Below are 26,369 nucleotides of genomic sequence, written 5' to 3'. Positions count from 1 at the left end.
GTGTGTGTGTTTGGCTCTGCCTCCTCCATCCACACACACAGACACACAGACCAGGACCACATCGACCGGTCTGTCTCCTTAAGATGCTGGAATAACGGCGAGAAACGAACATCTTTCGATTGCTAATCGTGACCAGCACACTAACAGTCACCAAAATGTCTGGAAAAATAGACAGCAAGCAAGGTAAGTGTTTGCATTTGTTTACATCTAACGTATTAATAATGTGAAGATGAACTTCAGTTAGCCGTGTTAGCATTAGCTTCAGACGCGGGTTCAAGGCCACTGACAGTGTACAAGCATCTTATCTTTATCTTAGTTTTAATAACGAAACGCGTCATATAAATGCCTTAGATTATATATTCGGGTCTTTAAATACATTTATAAGAATATTTGGTATTAATGTCTACACGAGTCTGTCTCAGACAGCTGTATTTGGGTGTGGACGGCGCTTCTCATAGTGCTGTTGTTGACTTTAACTAACGTTAGCTGTCAGACTTCTCGTTTTCATAAATTTTCTCCTATATGCTGTTTATTTTAATATGTAGTTTGCGTTATGTGCTTCTAGTAATCTATACAGAGTTTGTGTAACGGTTTTGTGCTGCTGTCTGGCCCTTTCTGACCGTGTTTTGATGTGTTGTAATGGTCTTCTGTCCACAAAATTTACTATTCTGTGCATTTAAACGTAACTTACCCATGCGTTAAAATTAATAATCTGAATAATCATATGTGTTGTATAAATGCTTGTATAGTTTAAACGAGCTTGTGACAGATAGATAGATAGATAGATAGATAGATAGATAGTTACGTACAGTCGAATCTATATACAAATGTAAATATGTACAGCTATATAAAGATATACTCTTTAACTGTTAACTTGAAGATTTCTTCTCATGTTTTAGTTACTTTGATGAAAGAAGTTACACTGACAAGTAACGACTACTACTGTCACTTCCTTTCTCGGAGGTTTTTAGAGAAGTTTGAGTCATTTACTATAGGCTGACAGTTCACTCAGCTTCAGATACTGTAGATAAACTAAAAAATTGGTATGTTACACTACGTTATATGTCATGCGCAGTATACCTTTGATATGCATTATGCTACTGCATCATCTTATCATAAATAAATAGATATATAAGATACTTGTAATACATTTTTAAAGCTGTAATTTAAATATGAAAAGCTCTCATTCTGACAGCACCCATTCATTGCAGTGGATCCATTGGTGAGCAAGTGATGTAATGCTACATTTCTCCAGATCTGTTCTATCTCATCTGTATCTTGGATGGCCTTTGGATGAGTCATTTACAGCAAATTTTCACTGCTCCTTTAATAAGTTTTGAATCATTTGATTTGACGTCAGGCTAGATTAGAGAGAGAGAGAGAGAGGTGCAGAAACTGTTTAGTGCAAGTTTTATGTTTTACTCTTCTGCACTCAGTCAGTGTGCATGTGACTTTTTTTTATTTTTATGAATAAAGCCAAATGTCTGTTAACTACTCTGTGAGGTTGCTACCATTGTCACTTCCTTTCTCTGGGGGTTCAGAGAAATTTGAATCACTTGTGGGTATTTTTCTTGTCAGAAGTTCAGTTGTTCATCTCTGTGGCCCTGTGATGTCGAAGCTGGTTTGCGTAGGAGGATTTTGGCCATTGTCTTCTGCTTTCAGACATCTCTCTCGAACTGTTCTTGTTGAAGCTGATAGAGGTGTTTGCATTGCTTTAGTAACCAAATCGTCAGAAACGGAAAAGAGAAGTTTCTTTGCACTTTTCAAGTTTATCAGATCATGCCGACAATATTTTTATCTTCAGTTGTCTTTGTTACTTTGCCATTTTTATGATTTAAATATAGCCTAGAGCTGTTGGGAGATGCAGTGTTGCACAAATCTGACTGAGAGTGATGAAACACAAAGGATCAGTGAAAATAAACGCTTTAATGAAGCTTTCATGGATTGATGTTTTAAACCCAGACTCTGTGTTTAGTAGCTTCTCATCTAGTTGGTGGAAACTTTAGGTTAAGATGTGGCCAGAGGTTGAGGACGGTTCTTGAAAGCGTGAAAGAGGGGGGGGGGGAAATTCAGTTCAGAGGTTGTGGTCGACTACTTTGTTTCAGATGAGGATATGTAAAAAAAGAGGATATGAATTAGTAGACTGCACTTCCCACTGCGTGAGGTTCAAGAAGCGGATGGAAAGATCACATCCTCTGAAAGCACATGCACACCTTATTAGTTTGCCGTGTTTTTATTAGCAGAGTGGTGCGTTTTCTTAGACAGTGTTTCAGGAAGTTGGCTCTCATGGGCAATTTAACCTGTTTAGATTAGCAGTCACATCTGTTACTGTGAGATAAATCAGAGTAAACTTCCATCGTCCTGGGTAATTCCAGTCCTGCGCAATTTTAAATGAATCTGCTGTTCTCTTTTTTCTTTTTTTTTTATTAGAGGTCAGATTACCAATAACAAATTTAAATGTACATTCACAATCTTTTTGTTCCAGGAAATTGGTTCTAAAATATTAACAATGACTCACTCAGTTCCAGATTTTTGATTATTTAAATCAGATGATCTTTCCTGCTTAAACCAGCTGGTTCTTACTAGCTAGTAATGAGTAAATCATGTCGCGCAGAAGATGTAAACTAAAACCCACTGACTTCTAAAATAGGTCACATGATTTTCACAACTTTCAAAACTGTAGGCTTAGTTTTTTTTTTTTCAGAAAGTTGTTTCGTCAGCCTAAATAATGCACACCCAACTTTCAGAGCTAATATCCACACGGGTTAATCCTGACAAAACTCACTTGTCGGATTCTTTCTTGCTTTTTCTGTATCGTATGATTTGAAAGTTCACAGAGCACCCTCGAAAACCCCGAGCACTTCATTCCTGTAATGTGTGTGAGGATAAATTGCCCCTAAATGGTTTTGTGGCCTGCAAAATAGTGTAATCACCAGAATTCGTTCCAGAGCGGCACGCTCCAAGAGAGCAGTAAGTCCCACTGTAACCAATTCAGTTTGTAGTCAAAGAGGATTTCACTGTATCTCGCATGTATTCCCAAGATACAGAATAAGGTTGATGTCTCATAGAGCTGCTGCCTAAATTACTGCGAAAGATGACATGAATACTTTGAGTTAATGTAGTCATGTTCAGCTAACAATAAAATGGTTTAAAAAATCATTTAAAGTTTTTGTGGCCACACTTTATTTTAGGGTCCAATTCTCACTATTAACTAACCATTAACTATGACTTTTGCCTCAATTAACCCCTTATTTGCTGCTTATTAATAGTTTATAAGGTAGTTGTTAAGTTAAGGGTATTGGGTAGGATTATGGATGTCATGCATTATATGTACCTTATAAGCACTAATAAACAGCCAATATGTTAATAATAGACATGCTAATAAGCAAGTAGTTATTAGTGTGAATTGGACCCTATACTAAAGTTTTACTGTTTTTGTTAATTGAAATAAAACAGAAATACAGAGTTATCATTAGATAACAAAATTTACAAATGTTGCTTAGCTGAAATAAAATAAGTTGAATCCAATTAATAAAACCAAAAAAAAAAAAAAAGACAAACGACATAAGAAAATAATTACTTGATAATTAATAAATAAATAAAAGCTAACTCAAACTGTCAATAAAATATAATTATTAAATGTCCATCACAGAGCTCTATATCACAAAATTACTTTATATTCTGGTAATAGTGTATAATAAATAAATATTATATTTATATATATAAATGAGCAAATTATCTTTTTTGATCTAATTCACCTCATAATAATGAGTGTTTTCGTCTTCTTTCAGAATCCCAGCGTTCTCACTTGACATCATTTACAATGAAACTAAAGGACAAATTCCACTCTCCCAAAATCAAGCGGACACCATCAAACAAAAAGTCCAAACCACCACCAGAACAGCCCGTGAAGTCCCCAGAGAAGACCGTGACCAAGGTAGTAGATGATATTAGCTTTAGAAACAAATCTTTTGGTCTGAAAACATGGATGATTTGAAGGCACATAAACATGTTATTATCTTTGGACATATTGAAGACATTGGTTTTGCTGACTCTCTTTTTGCCACATTTAGAATCCGAGTCGATTAGAGGAGCATGAGAAAGACGTGGTCAGCGCTTTGCGGTACTTCAAGACGATTATCGACAAGATGGCGGTGGACAAGAAGGTCTTGGAAATGCTTCCTGGTTCTGCTAGCAAAGTTCTGGAGGCCATCATGGGCTTGGTACAACTTGATGGCAAGATACTAAGCAGGTGAAAATGTTTTTGAACTTCCTGAGAGAATACGTTTATTGTTCTGCTTTCAAACAACATGATTTCTCCCTGAACTGTATAAATATTTTATCCCCCATCCATCTGTCACCAGTTCAAAAGTGTCCTCCTGTCTCAGTCGGCTCTATCAAAGTCTTGCAAACCTCATTCGCTGGTCGGACCAAGTGATGCTGGAGGGGGTGAATTTGGAAGATAAAGAAACAGTTACAACTGTCACCACTGTGATCAAAGCAGTGCTGGATGGTGTTAAGGTATTAATAGTCTATAGAACTCTGTCTGTCATGACTTGTCTTCTGTCTGACAGCTGTTTTCTGCCAATATTCCAGCTGTATTTAGCCATGGGTTTGTTTTTAGTGGATAGTTCTGTGTTTAAAGCTGACTTTGCCTGTGGTTTCCTGTAGGAGCTGGTTAAAGTCGCCATTGAGAAACAGGAGCACCCCTCCCCTACCACACCTGTCAAAACCGTGCCCCCTGTCGCCAGTCCACAACGGTAAATGGAAACCTTTTTGAAAAACTTGATTCCTTGAGAAATTCTTTAAAATTGGGGTGGGTGATGTTGTAAACCACCTTTAAATTCAGTACAAGTCACCAGCTGGGCTGTCGACCTACAATACAATGTTGTGTGTCAGCGCTGAATTGCTATTTCATTAATTTCTACAACTTTATTATGGCAGTGTTCCAGAGCCCCCTGTTGTTGAGTTGAAAGAAACCGTCTTGAATGATACTCCTACCCCAGCTGAGGTCACAGAGACCCCAAATAATGTCCCTGATGAGGAAGTGGCCCCTCCTAAACCTCCCCTACCTGGACTCAAAGTGCCTGAACATTGGTATGAAAATGTCTAAGTAATTCTTCATGGTGTTTATATATAAAATAAACGTTGTTAAATAAAAATATATAGATTCACAGTGTTTTAATGTTTTTAAATATTCTCTCTCTCTCTCTCTCTCTCTCTCTCTCTCTCTCTCTCTCTCTCTCTCTCTCTATATATATATATATATATATATATATATATATATATATATATTGTACACACAGTGTTTTAATATTATTAAAAGTTCAATATATTTTCAAAATTCAATAATTATATTTTCAAATTCTATATTTTATATAAAATAAATAAATGTGAAATACTGTAAAATGTTTTTTTATGTAAAATGTTATTAAATATTTTCACACACACACACACACACACACACACACACACATATATATGTGTGTGTGTAAAGGGTTTGCAAATCAAATATTGCACTTTTGTTCATATAGCAATACTTTCAAAGAAGTGCACAATACATTACTTTTGAATTCATTATTGAATTTTGTGTATAACAATACGATTAATGGCAAAAAATCATCACGATTTATCTCGATAAAAAAATATTAATCATCGTTCAGCACTATAAATAAATAAATATATTAATATATTAATATATATATATATATATATATATATATATATATATATATATATATATATATATATATATGAAAAAAGTCTCAAATTAGCTGCTTCATACTGTTACAAAAGTTGGCATAGTTTTGATCAGAAATGACTGTGTATTTAGTCTTACAAGCTTTATGCAGTGAAACAAGTGAGTGTAAGGTGGTACCTCACAAGGTGAGCAGTTTACAAGAGGAAATATGAAGTATGCTGTGTTATCTTATCATGCTATCTTATCTGGATTACATGCAGTAAACATTTAGAGATCACAGTTGTGTTGTGGTTGGCAGCAGCATGTTGTGTATGTTTTAAGTGCTGGTCTTGGCTACAGATGATTGCACGAACCCATCTCGTGTTGTGGGATGCCTAAAAGAAAAGGTGTGAAAGAGAGCTATAAATAGTGCTGTTCTTGAGAATTCAGGTCTTTGTAGGGCTCAGCAAGCGAAGGCTCTGCTTCCTCTAGCAGACAGTCATTGACATATGGGCTGTTTTCTGAGAAATGAACTTAACAGTGTCAGCTCTCCACTAAAGACTGAAAGAGACAAGAAAGAGAGACAGAAACAGCAAGAAGGGATACTCTGATACCAAGTCTAGACAGGAGAGGATTAGGTTGTGCCGCTGGCATTAAAGACTCTGAATTATTTGCTGGCATTTCCATGTTTTTGGCGTGTTTCCAGCCTTCCGACAAGATTGTCTCCGAAATATAAGATTATTGTTTGAGATTATTTTTGATGCCAGCTTTAGCCTACCACCAGATTTGTTCACTCAGCAGCAAGATATTTTTGGTCTATAATTTAAAGCAAGCTTGATTCTTAAAGGCACATTTTTTTTATTATTAAAATATCCAAAAATCGCTAGAGCAGTGTTATATATTTTGCTGACTTGTATTATTTTACTTTGTTGACTTGCATTATCAAAAATGTTTCGAAGCATATTTTAATCCAGAGAAATTTTAAAATGTGCCTCATCCCTGGTCATGATGTCTTACACCCTTGATTTCTGGTTTTGTTTTGTTGGAAACATGGAAACACCAAATATGCTTTAGTATGCTAATACTATTTGTTTTATTAGACAGGTAACGACAACACAGAGTAGCATTATAAGGGGCCGTTCACATGATAGCCGCGCTGCTTTTTTCTTCTTTCCAAAGTGCTCGGTAGCTTGTGCTCCAGTTGCGTCTGCTGTTGCTAAGCAGCCATGACCGGCATTCTCTATGATGACGGGGAAGTTTCAGCAAAGGATAAATGGTTTTCCAGCACTGAAAATCCCATGATTCCACACTCTGTGACGGCATCATCAAACTACACCTGTGTTTTTTTGTTTGTTTTGAATATGCACCCTCTAACAGCGAAAAATTGACATATTGTGCCTTTAATAGGGTTAATTCACACAAAATGCAAATGTGCAGAAATGCTAATTATAAATTAGGTTTATGCTATTCAGATTTAGATGCAGCATTGCATATTTCAATTATTTAAAACATAAATTTTGATGTCCAGCGTTATTAAAATGATTGCAATCGCTTTCGATAACAAACAAGTATTTGCACAGTTTATCAAGTATTTGACATTGAAAAAGGCTGCAACATTTAACTGCACATTGTCGTTAGGACGAGCTGCTTTAAAATATTCACATGATAAGAATATAACCATGAAGTCTAAGTTGTGTTGCGGTGAAAAACTTCTCAACCACATTGTTCACATTGCTCACTCTGTGAAAGGGCTCGATGTGGCAACCTGACAATATGAAACTATAAATTCAGCATGCTCACGTGCTTCAGACAACTTGCATCAAATACCTTTTTTTCCGTGCAGCTCACTGTTTTTAATTAAAACAAGTTTTTTTTTAAACGGCACATTACACCTCTGATGAAAGTTCTGCATGCCTAGTGCAATGCCCTGATTAATAATGAAATTTGTCGCTGTCTGTTTTCAGTTGTTGTTGCAGACTTAAAATCCCAAATGTGCTGTGAAGCACAATTAGCTCACTGAAATGGCATGTAGATGCTTTCATGGCCAATAGTCTCTCGGCTCACAGCCGAAAATGAGCTTACATCAGTCAGACTGTTAAAATAAATGACTGTGTTAGAATTACGACAGATCCTCCAGGTGTTTTATATTTTCCCTTCATAGCAAGAACCTTATTTAATCTCCATTCGAGCCTCTCGTCTGTTGAAACCATTTAAAATCTGACTTGGTATGCTGAGACTGGTTATTCAAAAATGAATCGGTATTTGTAAATGTCAGCCAGACATACTCTACATTCACTATGAGTCAGTTCTTCTGCTAGTCACTCTGCTGTATGACTTCACTGTTAGCAGCTGTTTTGGGACAACAGAGCAACTAACCAGACTGACTGAATGATTGATTTATGAAGTTGTGGTTTGTGGTTCCAGAGCTGGATCCCATTTTTAATTTGCAAAAATGTTCCTGGTGGCTTAGGATTGGTTGCAGATTTTCTTAACACAGAATTTGTCTGTAGGTTTCTTGAGTGACATCTTGTATGAGACCAATTTACCTGTCAATATGACATCTGTTTGGATGCTAGTATTGGCTAAAACAAACTCTCCCTTTGCAGTCCACCAGCTCTTCCCCCAAAGAAGCGTCAGTCGGCACCGTCTCCCACAAGAATTGCTGTGGTTGCACCAATGAGTCGTACCACTAGTGGATCAAGTCTTCCTATTGGTATCTGTCGACAGGTAAGATTTTGATGTTCCCTTGATGCTCCAATCTGTGACATAAGAGCCTGATGTGGGCCTTAAATGACAGTGTTGTGGCTCACAAGACTTCTTCCCCAAAAACTGATCGTTAATGACCTCTCGGAATTAGTCTGGTTTAGTGCAATGAAAGGTTGCTGAGTTGACGTTTAAAGATAGACACAGATAGTTCATCCAAAAATAAATAATTTACTCATCCTAATGTCTGTTGTTGTCAATAAAATTAAATTCATTTTGGTCCAAAACAACATTGCACTTTACTGACATTCATTATATAGATAAAAAAAACAATAATAAAATCAGTCAATGGTTTGTTGGTAATTAACAACCAACATAGACACACACACACACACACACACATATATATATATATATGTGTGTGTGTGTGTGTGTGTGTATGTGTATGTATATATATATATATATTTATATATATATATATATATATATATATATATATATATATATATATATATATATATATATATATATTCCATGGTCTGTCTGAATACTGGATTCTGATTGGCTGGCAGGTATGCAGTAAATCTGTTTAATGCACAGGTAGGTCCAAGTCAGTTTAATCACCAATCCATATTAATGTGCTGCTTCAATTGATGCACACACACACACACACATAGAGAGAGAGAGAGATTGCAGATTGCACTGCACACACACATAAACTTGTTGTGAAGGCTTCCCCATGATTTTTATTAATAAAGTTGCCTAGATACTAGATCGCTACATTATATTCCTCAGCAACGATGGTAAAATGGCAGTTTTTGATGTATTTGTTTGTAGAGAGAGACGCACAGACACAACACGCAGGTACACACAACTGTCATCTCTCTCTCTCTCGATCGGTAATTAATAGAGAAACATACTATAATTAATTCAAATAAAAGTAAATCTACGGGACTATTTCATCTCTCTCTGATCTGAAGTGGGCAGAATTGTAGAGCTAACTGACAATTTTTTTTTTTTTTTTGCATTTTACCCATTCTGTCAAATATAGTGTTGCAAAGTGCTATACTAGTGTTAACTGGTCTGTAACTTGGCAAATGACCATGGAATAAGCAGGATAATCAACTGCTAGCCATGCATTAAAATGTAAAATTAAAATTTAAAATGCAGTTTGCATCAGGCGGTTCTTTGCCTCCACATCGTGCATTTAAAATCCTTTAATACATGGCTAGCCGTTGATTATCCCTTACATATTAGGTGTATATACAGTAGATAGGGTGGCTTTTGAAAAGATAGTTCACAATTGTTTTGTTTTTAATTGTTCCATTATTTACTGATCCTTAAATAAGTTGTGAATCACAAAATTTAATTTGGAAGGACAGTTCAACTGTTTTTGTCCAAGAAATGAAAGTCATGGTGTCCACAGACATTATTTAAAAAATGTTTTGATACAGAAGAGAAAAAGCCATACCGGTATGAAACATTAAGTTGAATAAATATTTAATGTTTGATTGTTTCTTGAGGTTAACTGTTCTTAATTTCATCTAAAGGAATATGAGGCAGATGCCTTACAGAGGCGTTTTTCAGGAGGCAGTAACTCCTATGGAGGGGAATCGCCACGACTGTCCCCATGTGGCAGCATCAGCATATTGAGCAAGTCAGATGAACAACTATCATCTTTGGAGCAGGACAGCGGACAGTGCTCTCGTAACACCAGCTGCGAGACTCTAGGTGAGTGTTTAAATCATTGTTGAGAAAACTACTTTTTAACGATAACTTGTCAGACTACACGGCCCAAAAGTGGTTTAAATATATAGATGAGTTTTATCTTTTCTATTCTGTCCACTGCTTTACTCAGACACAGCGGAAAGCTATGACCCCGACTATGACTTCCTGCATCAGGACCTGTCTAGCATTGACCAGAACCCTCCCGCGCACACAGGGGGTTGTCTGAGCCCGCTCCCCGAGTCTCACAATGAATCATCCTCCTCCCCTGTTCAGCTTCAATCAATCCCGCCCGCTCTCCCAAAGAAGGAACGGCGACCCCCTCCACCTCAGGTGGAACGACTGTACTCTCAATATGACAATGTTTCTGATGAGGACATGCAGACCCAGCCATTCCCCCTATTTCCTTCAATGCCACCCTCGAACCCTGGAGAACTAATGGGACACTTTGGCTCTGCTGAGGATGCACAGGTCCCCCAGAGCCCTCCACCCCTGCCGGAGAAGAAGAGTCGCCATAGTGAGTATGAGGAACTCAAATGTTGTTTGTAGGATAGCAAGTCAGATTAAGAAACACTTGTCTAGTTTGATCTGTCAATGTTGTGCTGTTGCACTTTGGGAAAATAGAGTAAAGATCCATGCACAACAAGAACTAGAACTATATTAGTGTTCACATCAATGGATGATAATGTTGCTGTTAATTATATGCATTTTACTAAAAGCTGCCGTACTTCAGTTTTGTTGTCTGTCGTTTTAAATCTTCAAACTCTTTTAAATAGGATAAATCATGGTTTATTGTTCATCATCTGGAAAATTTGATTATTGGAAATTCCTGAAGAAATGTAGAGCGTAGATTCTATCCATCGGTAGTTGATTGAATGGAGGTTCCACCTCTTAATGCAAACTTGCAGTTAAAGGAGTTTAACAAATTTATTGTTGAAGTCTGGCACTCACCACCAGAGAGAATTAATTTAATGTTAAGATCAAGTTATGACGTTTAGATTGAAAAATGATTAGATAAATAATTAACTATGCACCGATTAATCGTTCACAATAACATCAATAACGTGTTTAGAAAATAGGCCAACTTTATGGGCAGAATTTAATCTTTGAGTGCTATGACCAAACAAGTAGTTCAAGCCCTGGCTTTTGTCTTCAGACTAAGCTGTTAATTCCTTGTGTAATGTGTGACGCAGTTTGGCAAAGCCAGTTTTTCACCATTTTTTCTCTGCAAAGCCCCTCACTGTTGGGGTAGGGGTGGGGAAACAGTGATGTCAGCTTCAGTGCGAGGTCAGATGGAATAATGCCTTTGTTGGAGAAATCTCTGACTGAATACAGTTCAAGGCCTCACCCAAGCCAGCAGGAAATGAGCTCTTGCTGAAAGACTCTTGTTTGGTGGGAGGGACGATTGAATCATGTCGTAATTTGCACATGAGCGCTGTGGCTTTATAGAAGAGTTTATAAGAGGCCACACAGAGGATGCTGTTTTTCTCTTTTAAATTTGATTTACTCAGAATTACAGAGCATTGCGGACATGTTCAGTTTGTGGGATGGGATGAATTAAAAAATATAGGCAAAGATACTTTTGTTTCTCTGCATGCAGATAAAAAAAAAGTATATATATATTCAATACACAGATTTTACAAATAAAATTTTCTGGAAATGTTATACTAATATATTTGTATGACAGCTGTTTAATGCAGACTCATTCTAGCTAGCAGAATATTGAAAATAAGTATTCATTTGCACACAAAATGGGAATATGACCATAATTAGCATAATTTCATAAACCAATTAAAATGCTAAATTTACAACTTCTCACAGTCTCAGAGCCTCTTGACATTATAACCTTTACCCTCTCTATTGCATGTGCTAGTGTTCACCACCTGTTTGCCTTTGTCTTGATTTAACCCATCTACGTTTTGCCCTGTTTAAACCACAGTTCTGCAGTACATGCAGTTTATGGAGGACTATTCTGAGCCACTGCCTTCCGTTTTCTACCAAACGCCTCAGAGCGAAAGCATTTACGAGCAGCGCAATAGGAAGCGATTTCAGGAAGTGTACGGTCTCAACGACTCCTTCAGCAGCAGCGATGAGACCGTCCCTCCACCAGCGCTGCCACCCAAACAGAGACAACTGGTGAGAGCTAGATCACAGCCGTCAGTGCTGCGCCCACACACACTGTACACACTTTCTGTCTGTCTCAATCTCACCCTCCTTAAATGTTGATGCAATGTTTTTCATCCTACTCTGAGTCACCATTAATCATAATGGTAGCGGTATTATATTTCCCGTAGTGTCAGATTATTGCTTATATTAAGTTGCTTGAAGCAAAACATTCATTCTCTGTTGGTCTTACTAAAGTTCAAGTGTTGCCTTGGGCATTCAGTGTCATATTATACCAGTAAAAGTACGTCTTTATCTTACACCATCCATTTTCTCATTGCATGTTGTGTGAACATGTCTGATGTTTATTCAGCTAATGGTTGCCTATGAGAAACAGCTCAAATAAAAATAAAATGTGGTTACATCCTTTAAATCTTCGAAGAAGAAGCAATTCGTGGATGTGTGTAGCACCTGCTGCTCTGCACATTTTTTGTGGCATCCAAATGTTAGAAACTAGCGACTGATGTTTATTTTAACAAGGTTCTTGGTTATTTTTGTGACATTTTAGAACAGAGACTTTTTTTTTATGATTTTCTAATGAAGATTTACAAAGAGATTGTGTGAAATAAATTATTAAATGCCTATAGGACGCAGAGGGAAGTCTGACAACCAAACAATTGTAAGACTCTGTATCTTATTTGACATGTATAAAGGAAATTTACATAGAAATCTTGAAGGCACAATGCGAGTGTTAGAAATATAGTTTGTTATATTATACTTATAAGTTTATAAGTGGGCACCAAGGGATAAAAATATAGGAATATAATGCTATATATCAGTCATATAGATGCTTCTTTATGGAATGTTTCTATGGGCCGCGATACGTAAGCCATCCACAAGTTTTGGAACATTCTGCGAACCTTTGAGCATGTTGACGGTGTGCGTCTACAACAGCAAGTTATATGCTTGCATATCTTTGAATATTCATTGATTATTATGGTGAATGACGTCAAGTTGACCATTCCAAGATGGCTGACACGTCAGCGTATCTGGACCGATCGAATAAGGCGTCTATACATATCTATGGTTTCAATGCTTTGCACTGTTCTTGCTTTTGTCCTCGTTCTTGTCTTGCTAACCCATCTACCTCATTTCATTTGTCTTGGTTTCCACTGTTTTCTCTCCCATTCCATGTGACTGAACAGAAGGATTCACTGAGGTGTGTTGCTTATTTTTAAGCTCAGGTATAAAGTAAGCTTATGTGCTAGTAGCTATAATACCTACAAGTTTAACCATTTGTTTGTGCTTTTAGTTTTACTGATTTCCTGTTTTTGTTCCCACGCTCTGATTAGCAAGCACAAGCAGTTAACAGGCAAAAAACAGAACCCTTTGTCTCACAGTATTTTACGCAATTCATTCACTTAACTTTGTTCTTTCCTGCTGCACAGTAAACTTCAGTCTGAATAGACGTCATATTTAACTGGATCTGATTAAAAATAGCAAATAGGGCTTTTAAGGTCTTAGGTCACGTCTAATTTTCACAAACCGTGATTAAAAATGTTTCATTTGCGTCACATTTAATATGCCGTCTACTCTGACTAAGGTCTTTTTCTCCATTCAGCTCACATCTGCTCGATAATCTACACTGTGCATGAATCTCTGGCCTTTTTCTCTTCCTTCCTCTGCTCCTCTCCTCTGTCCTAGGCTTCCTCACACTCTGCGTCTCCTTCCTCTTCCTCTTCCTCCTCTCTGTCATGTCAGCTGCAGCAGTGTGCGTCTGGGCCTGGCCCTGGTGAGACAGAAACCGCTCTCAGCCTTTCTGCATCTTACTCCTCTCTGAACCGCCAGGGCTCCCTGCCTGTCCCTACGGTGAGTCCCACTTGGCTTTCGCAGGCCTCCAATGCATTTTTCTTGTTTTGGACTAATAAATGAATATCTTAATATCTTCTTTAAAGCCTAATTTAACAGCACTGCTTGCCTGTTGTAGAGGTTTAGAGGAATAGTTCACCCAAAAATGAAAATATTCTGAAATTGGTTTTTTTACCTTCAAGTCATCCATGATTTAGGTGGGTTTGTTTCTTCATCTGAACAGATTTAAAGGAATATAGCATTACATCACTTGCTCCTCTGCAGTAAATGGGTGCTGTCAGAATGAGAGCCCACACAGCTTATAGAAATCACAACACTACACACAACTCCAGTCCATCGATAAAGCACTGTTTAAAAGCTGAAACAGCTCAAACAATTATGTTGGTGTGAATCGGTGCCATCAGAATGAGAGTCCAAACAGCTCATAAAAACACCACAATAATCCATGATCCAAGTAATCCACACTACTACAGTCCATCAATTTACATGTTGTGAAGTGACAAGCTTTCTCTAGTAAAAAGTCAACATACCCTCTTGCCTTCTCACATCAAAATACTTTTATCGTGGACTGGAGTTGTGTTTATTGTTGTGATGTTTGGGCTCTCATTCTGACGGCACCCATTTGCTGCAGAGCAAGTGATGGAATGCTATATTTCTCCAAATCTGCTCCGATGAACACTATGGTGCAGCATTTCAAACATTGCAGTTATGATTCTGTAGTTTTTCACTTCGTCTTCACATGCTGAGAAGTAGCACAAACATGCAAACACCGCTGATTGTCTAATTATTGACTCTGTGTAGGTGTGTATGCCAGCGGCTACAAGAGGAAACATGTTCATAATAGCTCACATCAATCACAGGTGCTGTAGCCTGTAGGCAACAAATAGTTCACAACCTCAATTAACGGCGGCACTGCCTCGTTATAGTTCAGTGGGGAGGTTTTTCTCCCGCACACGCCTCGGAGATCTAAAGATTTAAAAAGTCAAAAGCATGTACCACACAGGAGTCCTGCAACTGTGACCTATTGAAAAGCTCAGGTTAAACATTCATCACCCCGCAGGGAGTCGTCAGGCTCCCTGCTGTTAGGTGACTGAGCTGCCTGGTATGATGTTATATCTGCTGAGCTGTATCTTCTGACTAAGTATTCTGAATCACAGGGAACTCTTTTCGATACCGAAAGTGACTACTACATATAGGTGATCTGTCTCGGGTTTAGTAGATATATATATATATATATATAGGAGTGGCAATAATTAAATGGATAAGCTATGGGATTTAATGTCTATATTTATTTAATTATGGTGATAATAGATTTTTATTATAGACTTTTTTTTGTTGTTGTTGTTGGATTATTCTTTTAATCATAATCATGGATTAATTATTATTAATGTATTATTAACTTTTTAATTTTTTTTTTTTTTTTATTATAATATGATAATATAATAATTAATATCACAGTTGGAATAGTCATACCCTTTAGATATTCATTATCTAAAATTGCAGTACACAAAAAGCAATTATTCCTAATAAAACAATAAACTAAAAAAAGTTCATTTCATACGAATAGTGCAGCTCAAAGTTCCTTACAAAAAATGTGATCTAGATTGTTAAAAACAGATAAAATCTCATCATGACATACAGTAAGATTGAAAATGAAACCCACAATACAAGCAGAGATTAAACCCATAATAATAAACGATGAAATTAGCCTGCATAAAATGCATAACAAGATATGTAAATTCAAAATAAGTAATACTAAAAGAAAGCATTATGCAACTATGCTAGTTAAAAGCTCAAGTAAAAAGATTTGTTTTAGCTTTGGTAAAAAAATATATTTCCTACATAAAAATTCACCATATCAAAAGATTTTTTTTTTTTTTAATCATCCAGTCATACCACAATAATCAAATAGAATTAAACGGACTCGGACTGAATTAAATGTGATAAAAACCTGTTGCAATCTACTTTAAATAGTGTTCTTGTGGCTTAAGTGGTAAAGTGAAAAAAAAGTGACGTGACATACAGCCAAGTATGGTGACCTATACTCAGAATTCGTGCTCTGCATTTAACCCATCCAAAGTGCACACATACAGAGCACTGTACATGCACTCCCCCCACCTACATTTCCTGCCGGCCCGAGACCTTTCAATTGAGAGTCCGACTCTCTAACCATTAGGCCACGACTTCCCCCCTAGAGCATTGCATTAGCAGCGCAAGGTTGTGGGTTCGATTCCCAGGGAAACTTGTTAGATAAAAAGAAATGTTAGCCTGATTGCATTGTAAGTCACTTTGGATAAACAGTCTGCTAAATGCATTAATCAATAAATAGGCAGAGAAAATAGTTACTTCCTATCACATTAGTCTGCGCTGGATATAAACGGCTTATTGCGACTGTTCACATTGCAATTAATGAAGCTGTCTGCAAGAGTCTGACGTCAATACACTTGTAATGTAGACAGCTATGTTGATTAGAATGGGAGCAATACAGTTTTATTAGATAATAAATTATGCTTGCTTCAGTTTAGAGACTGTTATTGATCTTATTTGGTGAAGGAATTGTTTATTGTGATCGTTATGAATAAATACAATCATGTATTGAACATTTGATGGCCTTTATTGTAATTGTTCTGCTGCAGTGGAGCAGGCAGTCACCTGAAGCCTTGCATTACATTGATTCTACCACAGTTAAGAGTGTTTTAGGCAGTAAAATTTAACGCAATTCAGCTTCATGTAGTAAAGTCACTCTAATGCACAACGTCGTGCCAAGTTTCCAGAGGCTGGTCTTGCCATATCTTGCTTTGCAAACAAATGTCCTTGGATTTCAGGGCCACAAGAGCAATAGATTCCTTCTGCCAAGTTTTATTCTTCATCTTTGTGGGCATCAGCTCCAAATCACTCCTTTACTCCGACACCTTTCAATGCTTGTGCTGTCCTCCCTCTTGTTTTCCTGTAGAGCGAAAGTGGTAATGATGAAGGTGGGGAGGGTGAATATGTCAATCTATATTCATCCAACCAAGCCAATGGAGATGTGACTCTCTCCAATGGAGTAAGTAAAAGCATGTCAACGTTTGCAGCCGACATGTCGGTGCCCTCACATGCTGCGCTTGTGCTTTTTGTCACTGTAATGCTTGGCTTTGCATCATGCCACTGGTTAATTGCACATTTTGCTTAACACCCACCATCAGGACATTTCACGAAGTGTCCCAAAGTAACAAACAAGAATCTCTTGCATGCTAATCTGAGCTTTGGTCGTAACCAGCCGTGCCTCGGGATTGTTACATAAGATATTTTGCCATGCCATGCTGGGTTACCATGCCCACAGTAAAATTCAATTGGTTCAAAATCCTTCCATGTATTGTTGGACATATGTGTAGTATGGATTTTTGTGCAAGATTTTGCATGCAGTGTGGCCAGAAAAACTACCTTGGCAAAAAACGAGGCCTGTAGTTTTTCAATGACTTTGTGTGCAGACGTTGTGAAATCGAGTTGCTCTAATAGAATTCGAGAACTGAAAAGAGGAATTGTTGATTTGATGATTGTGTGCTTTCCAAACAATAAAACCTGCAGCTGCAGCAGTAATTATTAAGACTCTTGAACAGATCATCAGATTTGTCCCGATGTGGTATAAAGTTACACAGTCAAATCAACATTACATTTCTGAAAAAAATTTCATTTGACATTAGCTTAAAAATATGGCATGACTAAAAAACATTATTTGGTGAAACAGTAAATATGCAGGCTAATATTCTGGTGTATGCATGTATGTATTTGTAATTATCTACTACAGTGAGTGTATATACATATTTACCATGTATAGACAAAAACTGTGATGTGAAGTCACATAAACATATTTCTGATTATAAATGAACAGCTTTTCACAAATGATTTATCTAATCTCATGTTTGATAATCACTTATTGATGCATGTCATGGCTATTAAGACACTTTCTGTGAAGCTGATATACAATTTATACTACAATTGAAATGTATGGGGTCAGTCATTTTTTTAAACAATACATGTATACTTTTATTTAGCAAGGATGACAAAAGTGACATTAAAAACTTCATCACGATTTCCAATGAAATATAAAGCAACATATAATAATAATATGAATATGAATAATAATAGAAATGTTTATTGAGCACCAAATAATATTAGAATAATTTCTGAAGGATCATGTGCCACTGAAGACTGGAGTAATGGCTGCTGGCAGCTTTACCATACCAGGATTAAATTACATTTTTAAATGTATTTAAATAGAATATTTTACAATATTATTGTGTTATTATTTCACAATATGTCGTTTTTTTTTTTTTTTTTATCAAAATAAATGTAGCCTTGGTGAGCACGAGATTTCATTATAAAAAAAATAATAATAAAAAATCTTCTGACCTCAAACCTTTTCACAGTAGTGTATATAGTTATTCAGTGGCTTCACTAAATTGCAATGTGTTATCAATATGCCCCAGTCCTGTGGTGAATGTTTTGTGAAATGCAGAACTATCACCTTGTGCTCTTCCCTGTATTTAGCATTTTATTAAAATGTAAAATCCTGATATGCTGTTACTGTGAAGCATTTGACAGAGACGTCTCTTTTTCGTCCCATTCTTCTCCGGATAGTCCTAATAGTCCTTACATATTTTATCTGTCATTACCAGGACCCTTCTTGTGATGCTGAGGACTCGCTCCAGGACTTGGCTTCAGAGCACAGCAAAGATCCGGCTGACAGAGAGGGGTAACACTCAGTGCTTAAAAGAAATACCTCCGATACCTTTTTATCATATGGCGTTTATTTTCTTCCATGTTTTGTACTTTTGATAAACTATCCTCTCATTCACAGCTGGAAGCAGAAGTGTGTGGACTCAGAGTTGACCTCAGAAGAAGTGGATGAGCTCTGCCTGATAGACCACGATGAGATAATGTCTCGTTTAACACTAAAGCAAGAGGTAAAACTTATGAGAAGCAGAAATGACCATCTTTAATTTTAGAAGCTTGTATCATGATTTGGATGATGATCAGAGTGCTTGTGTGCTCTCTGCTGCCCTCTGCCTGTGAATTAAAGCCACTGCAGTGAAGCCCAGTGTTGAAGTGCATGTGAAGTACTGTACTGCTGTTCACACTGCAAGGTCAGACCTACTGCAGAGAGCATCTCCGCTGAATTATTCTATGAGAGAGTTAGTAAGTGGATCACTTGTACTGTGCAGTAAGACAGGAAATATGATTCTAGTGTGCAGACATGCTGCTTCCTGTTCCATTCTGCTTTTGAAAACAAGAACGTGTTTGAAATGAAACATCCTGACATCTCAACATGTGATAGGGTTCAGCTGACCCTAAGTATATAGGGCTTCCTGAGGACCAACTGGTTGTTCAACTAATATATTTTAAAAAATCACATGCCTCTATGAAGTTATATTTAGTAGCTGATCACATGAAAAGCTTTAATTTTGACCATCCTGTGAAAAAACTGCATAATCCTAATCTGTGTTTCTCAGAACGATGACGGCCCTGATGTCAGAGCTGGAGCAGGCGATATTTTAGTAGTTCATGCCACCGAAACAGATCGAAAAGGTAGGAATAAAATGTAGAATAATAATAAAACCCATCATCCAGGTGGATGCTGCACACTGGTGCTGGTTGAGGAGAGACCGCCATCATATGATTGTAAAGCGCTTCTGGAGTACAGCAATACACAATAAAGGGCTATATAAATCACTCACTCATTTATTTAATAATACATGCATGAAACAAAAAATTTAGCATTTCAACTACCGTTCAAAAGTTTGAGGTCAGTCAAAAATGTTTAAAGAAATTAATACTTTTTAAAATCTTATCCAATAATTATGATTAAATCAATGCATCTTCTTTTTTGTTCTCTTTTGTAGATCGGGTTTTATACTGTGAAGCTTTTTTGACCACATACCGAACGTTTCTAGCCCCTGAGGACCTCATTAAAAAGCTCCGCTATAGATATCCTTTCTGAGGGAGGGGCACTTTATCTATCTAAATCTGTGCATTTCTAACCTTTTTACACCCCAAGCTTCCTTTTGCCCTTAACTCTGAACACATTTACCAGATTTTCTCTCAGCTCTGACATTATCAAACAGCGAGCTAGTAAAAACACCTTCTTCATGCTGGTGCGCGTCGTGGATGAGCTTTGGTGAGCTGGAACATTTGCCGCAAAAATGTAGTAGATATTTCAAATATTGTTCTACAAATAATTGTGCCTCATGATTTTTTAAGCTAGTAGTTGTTCACCGTCTCATATGTGCAGTTGTTGTTGCTTGTGAAGCATATTTGAATATGAACTTTTCAGTTTGGTGGAGCTGACAGAAGACATCCTGAAGCAGCTCATGGAGCTTGTGTTCAATCTGTTGTGTAACGGTGAGCTCACCCTGGCCCGGGTTCTGCGCAAGAACATCCTAGATAAAGTCCAGCAGAAGAAGTTGCTGCAGTACACTAATTCCCTCAAAACGCTGGCTGCACGAGGTGTGGCCGCCAGGTAATGCTCGCCTAAATCATTTTACTTTTAAAAATGGATCATTTAGAGTGAGGTGAACTGATTTAGACTTTGTTAACAGGCCCGGCACTCTGCACGACTTCCGTAGCCATGAGATCGCAGACCAGCTGACTCTCCTCGATGCAGAGCTCTTTTATAAGATTGAGGTACGACTTCATTCATCATGCTTTCTATCTTGAAAGATTTAAGATTTTCCAACACGTTTTTCCCTTGCCTCTGCAGATCCCAGAGGTGTTACTTTGGGCAAAGGAACAGAATGAGGAAAAGAGCCCCAATCTGACCCAGTTCACAGAGCACTTCAACAACATGTCATACTGGTATGATGCTCTGACACGGTCTATTTTATACATTTGTGTTTCTAAAAATTAATTGCTCCAGTCAGTTAAAAGTGGTGAAACAAATCCCTATATAAAACAGCTTCCCTATATGATACACATTTTTTTTTTTTTTTACTAAAATATAAAGTTGATTGAGAAAAATATGTTCATGGACATAAACTGCCAGATCAGTAAGATTTAAGAGTAATGTTTTTTTTAAAGACGTCTCTTATGCTTATTATGGGTGCATTTATTTGATCAAAAATACAGAAAAACTAAAAAAAATTTGCTAAATGTTATTACAATATAAAATATTGGTTTCTATTTAATATCTTTTAAATTATAATTTATTTATTTGATGCAAAGCTGAATTTGCATCAGCCATTACTCCAGGGTAAAGTGTCACATTAAGAAATCATTGTAATATGCTATGTAAAATGTATTACTAGAATTATCAATGTTGGCAACAGTTGATAATTCACTTTTTTCAGAATTTTTTGATGAATACAAAGTTACAAAGAACAGCATTTAGTCAAACTATAAATCTTTTCTAACAATATAAATCTTCTATCACTTTTTAACAATTTAACATACTTGCTGAATAAAACTTTTAATTTATTTCGAAAACATTATATTTAATATTCAGCTTTGGATCACAGGAATAAATTAGATTTGAATGTATATCAAAATATATATTTTTTTATTTTACATCATAATAATATTTGACGATATTACTATGTTTTTGATCAAATAAATGCAACCTTGATGAGCATAAGAAGCTCCTGTAAAAAAAAAAAAAACATTTCTGATTCCGAACTGTTAACTGGTAGTGTACATCATTAAGTGTACAGTACATTATATATTTCTAATCTCTCTTTTTAAGGGTTCGGTCCTTAATAATCCTGCAAGAGAAAGCCCAGGATCGGGAAAAACTACTTCTCAAGTTTATCAAAATAATGAAGGTCCAAACTAATTTCATTCTTCCAGACTTAATCCAATGAATCAAATCTGAATCAAATCTAAATGAAGCTGTGTCTCTTTGTAATTTAGCACTTAAGAAAACTCAATAACTTCAACTCCTACTTGGCAATATTATCAGCGCTGGATTCAGCGCCCATCAGAAGACTGGAATGGCAGAAGCAGACATCGGAGGTAAATCACGCACTCCAGAGCTGGTTAGATTACTTACTAATTGTAGTCCTTTAATGATTACAGATTACATGATGAAAACTGTAATAACGTCTGTCTAGGTTAATCACTTTAGATTATGTTTTCAGAATACATTTTAGATTACTTTTTCTATTAAACTTGTTTTAATTGAACATTAAATGTACCATATTGATATTTTAAAAAAGCTAAGCGAGAGAAAATATATTCCTTGAAATATTTCTTTCTTTCTGTCTGTCTTTGTGAATATAGTCAAAGCTGAATGGGATTTTTAGAAAGGAAAAAATAAGAATTAGGGAGAATCAATACATTCTGAATAAATTACTGCCATCGTGGGAATGATATGTAATCATGTAATCCATAAAAAAAAATCATCGGATTATGAGCATTTTAAAATGTAATTGTGGCGAGTGGGGCGGGGCCGAGAGACGTGGGACTCGATACCGACGGTGGGGCTCAGGTGTAGCTCATCTCCAATCACTACACCTGGCCTCACTCCTCGTTCCCACGCCTCTCGGCCCCGCCCCACTCGCCACAGTAATGTACTCCAATCACAAGTACTTAATTTTTGGACTCTGATTATGTAATTCAGATCACATGTAATTAGTTACTACCCAGCACTTCCTGTCTCAGTCGATCATCACAGGAACTGATATCTGTTATCTTCACAGGGTTTGGAGGAATATTGCACTTTAATTGACAGTTCCTCCTCCTTCCGGGCGTACAGAGCAGCTTTGGCAGATGTGGAGCCTCCATGTATACCGTATCTGTAAGAACAGATGTTAAGCATTAAAAAGCACATTTTGTATTGATTGTAAAATGTCATATTCATCTTTAACAACTCTTTCCCCTATTTTGCCGCAAAATACAGAGGTCTCATCCTCCAGGACTTAACCTTTGTTCATCTTGGGAATCCTGACCTCATTGATGGAAAGATCAACTTTTCCAAACGCTGGCAGCAGTTCAATATCCTGGACACTATGAGGCGCTTCCAGCAAGTGTGAGTGCCTGGACGACATTGGACAGCCCCTTTGACATTCATCATCATGAGAAAACTAAATATGCAGGACTTGATTTTATCTATTTAAATTGTATTAGATTGTGAAAATGTGGCTGGGACATTGTTGGTGGTTACCTACAGATGTCTTTTTTAATAGATATCTCTTCACATTTTATATTTTGTCCGCATCAAATGAAGCTTTTTGCATGACTTCTCCTTCTCTTTCTTCCAGGCACTATGACCTCAAACACAACGACGACATTGTGTCCTTCTTCAACGACTTCAGTGACCATCTAGCTGAAGAGGCGTTGTGGGAGCTCTCTTTGAAGATCAAGCCTCGCAACATCACTCGCCGGAAAACAGAGCGAGAGGAAAGAACGTAGCTCTTTTGGCTAGAACCACAAACTCTCCTCTGAAGTTGCAAGGCACAGCAATCACAAGTTACTGTAATGGCAGCTACGAGACTGGAAACAATACTGTATTTCTGTTACAGTTTACTGAAACTGATTCGATTTCATTTTGTAATTGCACTGCGTCTGAACCTGTGTGTGTAAATTTGAAGTGGAACAGTGGCAGGTGAGAAGACAGAAAACATGATTCTGATTAAGTGGTTTGAGATCGTAACCTGGGATTCACGGTAATATTCCAGGACCGTCTCACCATCTGGATGAATCTGGAAAAACTATTGCAACTCCAACTGCAAATTAATACCATGATGCCTCAGTGGGCACTTTGGATGTGGAAGCTCCTTGAAGACTGATATTTTTATTTATTTATTTTGTATATTACAAATGCACATAAAGGTTCTTTAGGTTTAGGTGGATTGCTGTAAATTCAGCTGCTGTATTGAACAGCTTGAAGCATGTATGATATTAGGTCATTATGAGGAGACACAGTCTCAGTTATTAATAGCACTATCAGGATTGTGTTGCTTCTTTTCTGCAAGATTAACCGTATCCAGCTGAACTCAAAAATTAGTTTTTCTGGATTTGAGATACTAAAGTTTGTTACTAAAATTCTGAGTGTGCCAATTTTAATGTGTATCAAGTTCATGTTTGCCACATTGGATAAGTCAGACTCTTTGTTCCACAATTTGGACTTTCTCCAAGTTCTGAAAGGGGAAAAGAAGTCAAAATTAAAAAGATAAAAAAAAAAAATATTCAGAATTCTGAATTTCTTGCAATTCCAAGTTTATATCTATTTTTCTCTTAGAATTCTCAGTTTGTTTTTTCTCTGTTTTTCCCATGCAATAACATTTAAAAAAAAAGGCAAATTGTGACTTTTATCTCACAGTTCTGAATAAAATAAAATAAAAATAGTCAGAATTGTGAGATATAATCACCCATAAATAACTACATTTTAATGTTTCTGTTTATTTTAAACTCATCCTTATCATTTTAGCAATTTGAGACCTATTTAAAATCAGTTGTCTTCCGATTACAAATAATTGTTAGTAATCAGGGAACTCATTATTTTGTTAATCGTGCGTGTAATTTATTTGTGTATTGATGTGCATAGATAAAGGAAGGTGTGTGGTCTTTGCAAGGAAGATTTTAGGAGTTATTATTTATCACTGTTTGTAAGGTACACTTCAATACTTTTCACATTGCACCACATTTCTGTAGATCTCCCAGAGCCATCGCAGTGATCACAGACCTACTATCAAGTGCTTGAAGCTGTTCATAAAGTGGTGTCAGTGTGATTTATTTTATACAATGCAGTTTTCCTTTTGTTTTTTAAAAGGATTTTACTTGGATGTTTGCAGAGAGATTACTCTGTTGTTGTGAGATGTGATCAAATGTGCACTTTGAAGTTGATTGTGGGAAGCAAAGATTAAAAGCTGTTAGGTAACAGTTTGAAGTGGACATGTGTATGAGCCTGAACCCCTGCAACAACGCTTTCACGGGAACCTTTTCTTACCTGCGAATTGGACTGAGGTTGGTTTCAAAATTCCAAAGACCCCAGACCATATATCATCACTGTTTCAACATGATGATGATTCAGCTGAATATAACATACAACTGACATGTACCTCTGTACACATAACCCTGTGAAACCTGGTAAAATAATATACATATCATCAATGTCTTTGTTTTGTGTGTGTGTGTGGGATCCTTTCATTTTGGTAAGGGGACACATAGAATTTAAAACATGATGAGGTAGTAGAGTAAGTGTCCAAAGCGAAAGTCTACATTATCTCTCTTATTTCAGTGAGTAAATAAAAATTCTCAGTGATTTTACTATGGTTCCGAAAGCTGTCATTCAAAAAACAAGCTCAGACTGTTATCTAGTTGTCAACCGATATATCACCAAAGTCAATATATCTGCAGATACTTGACATTTTTTCAAATATCGGCATCAGCTGCTAAGTTTTTCTGCTTGGCCGATGTGTTCGAGGCGGGACTTTTATTTTGACAGCACTGAGAGCGACAGAACACACACAGAACATTTAAACAGAGGAATTAATTTATGCAAAGAGTATTATAAGACTGTTTTATATTATTAGTAATAGAAAGGCAAACATTATAATACTTTCTTATTTGTCGTCAACATTAAGCAAATACGCATGTATATCATTTAAACAAATCTTTCAATGACTAATGAACATTTCATTTCACAAACCTTGCAAACTTAGTCGAATCCAGCTGTGAGATCTTGTGAGTGTGCATTTTTATCCAGTATGATCACGTGTTCTATGTGTGACAGTCGGTCCATGTGAATTGAAAGCTTTAATAAATTTAAACTCGTTATTTCAAATTATGCTGCACTTTATGCATTTGCCCACTGTCATGACATTTTCTATGTGTGCTGTATGTAAAATGAGTGTTACCGTGGCTTTATTTAAAAAATATATTATTCCCAATGCACTGAGTGCCCTGTTGGTTACAGTGTTTACTTCTTTTTTAATTATATTTTTTGTTCAATATTTATTTATTTAAAAACATATACTTCATCATCTAAAGTATAAGTATGTTTATTCTAAACATTTATTTTTTAATACATTTTTCAAATGATTTAAAAATTCTTAAATATTAATTAAAAATAATAATAATTATTATTATATCAGCTATCGGCCCCCCTGCTTTCCAAGATATCGGCATCGGCTGTCAAAAAACTATTATCGGTCGACCACTACTATTATCTAACCTATATAAATAATCTTTTCACCATTAAAACTATTGTACAACTAAAAAAAATTTTTACAGTCTACGTTTAAACCTAAGGTTGCCAATATATTAATATCCAGCAAAATAATTAGCATAACACAAGGAGGATCATACGAAATAA

At 36.5% G+C, this 26,369-nt stretch overlaps 1 protein-coding gene across 3 annotated transcripts; it reads left to right on the top strand.

Moving 5' to 3' along the window:
• rapgef1a (Rap guanine nucleotide exchange factor (GEF) 1a) lies at positions 1-25,169 on the top strand. 3 transcript variants are annotated; one of them, XM_052563542.1, is made up of 25 exons: positions 1-183; positions 3,792-3,937; positions 4,074-4,252; positions 4,365-4,521; positions 4,672-4,760; positions 4,945-5,097; positions 8,287-8,407; positions 9,934-10,114; positions 10,242-10,625; positions 12,048-12,244; positions 13,916-14,080; positions 17,034-17,126; positions 18,739-18,815; positions 18,921-19,026; positions 19,573-19,648; positions 19,963-20,049; positions 20,147-20,237; positions 20,394-20,579; positions 20,659-20,743; positions 20,820-20,914; positions 21,798-21,876; positions 21,965-22,066; positions 22,753-22,850; positions 22,953-23,081; positions 23,314-25,169. In XM_052563542.1, the coding sequence occupies exons 1-25, from the start codon at positions 156-158 to the stop codon at positions 23,462-23,464; spliced, it is 3,255 nt and encodes a 1,084-aa protein (XP_052419502.1). In that variant the 5' UTR covers positions 1-155; the 3' UTR covers positions 23,465-25,169. The 3 variants fall into 3 exon arrangements, with proteins under 3 accessions (XP_052419502.1, XP_052419503.1, XP_052419504.1); XM_052563543.1 differs by lacking the exon at positions 13,916-14,080; XM_052563544.1 differs by lacking the exons at positions 13,916-14,080; positions 17,034-17,126 and having other exon boundaries at positions 2-183.
• The last annotated feature ends 1,200 nt before the right edge of the window (positions 25,170-26,369 follow it).

The sequence above is a fragment of the Carassius gibelio genome, chromosome B8 (genome assembly GCF_023724105.1).
Source record: "Carassius gibelio isolate Cgi1373 ecotype wild population from Czech Republic chromosome B8, carGib1.2-hapl.c, whole genome shotgun sequence".
Taxonomy (NCBI): domain Eukaryota; kingdom Metazoa; phylum Chordata; class Actinopteri; order Cypriniformes; family Cyprinidae; genus Carassius; species Carassius gibelio.
The sequence above is the reverse complement of the archived record's forward strand: the minus strand, read 5'-3'. Positions and strand labels throughout refer to the sequence as shown.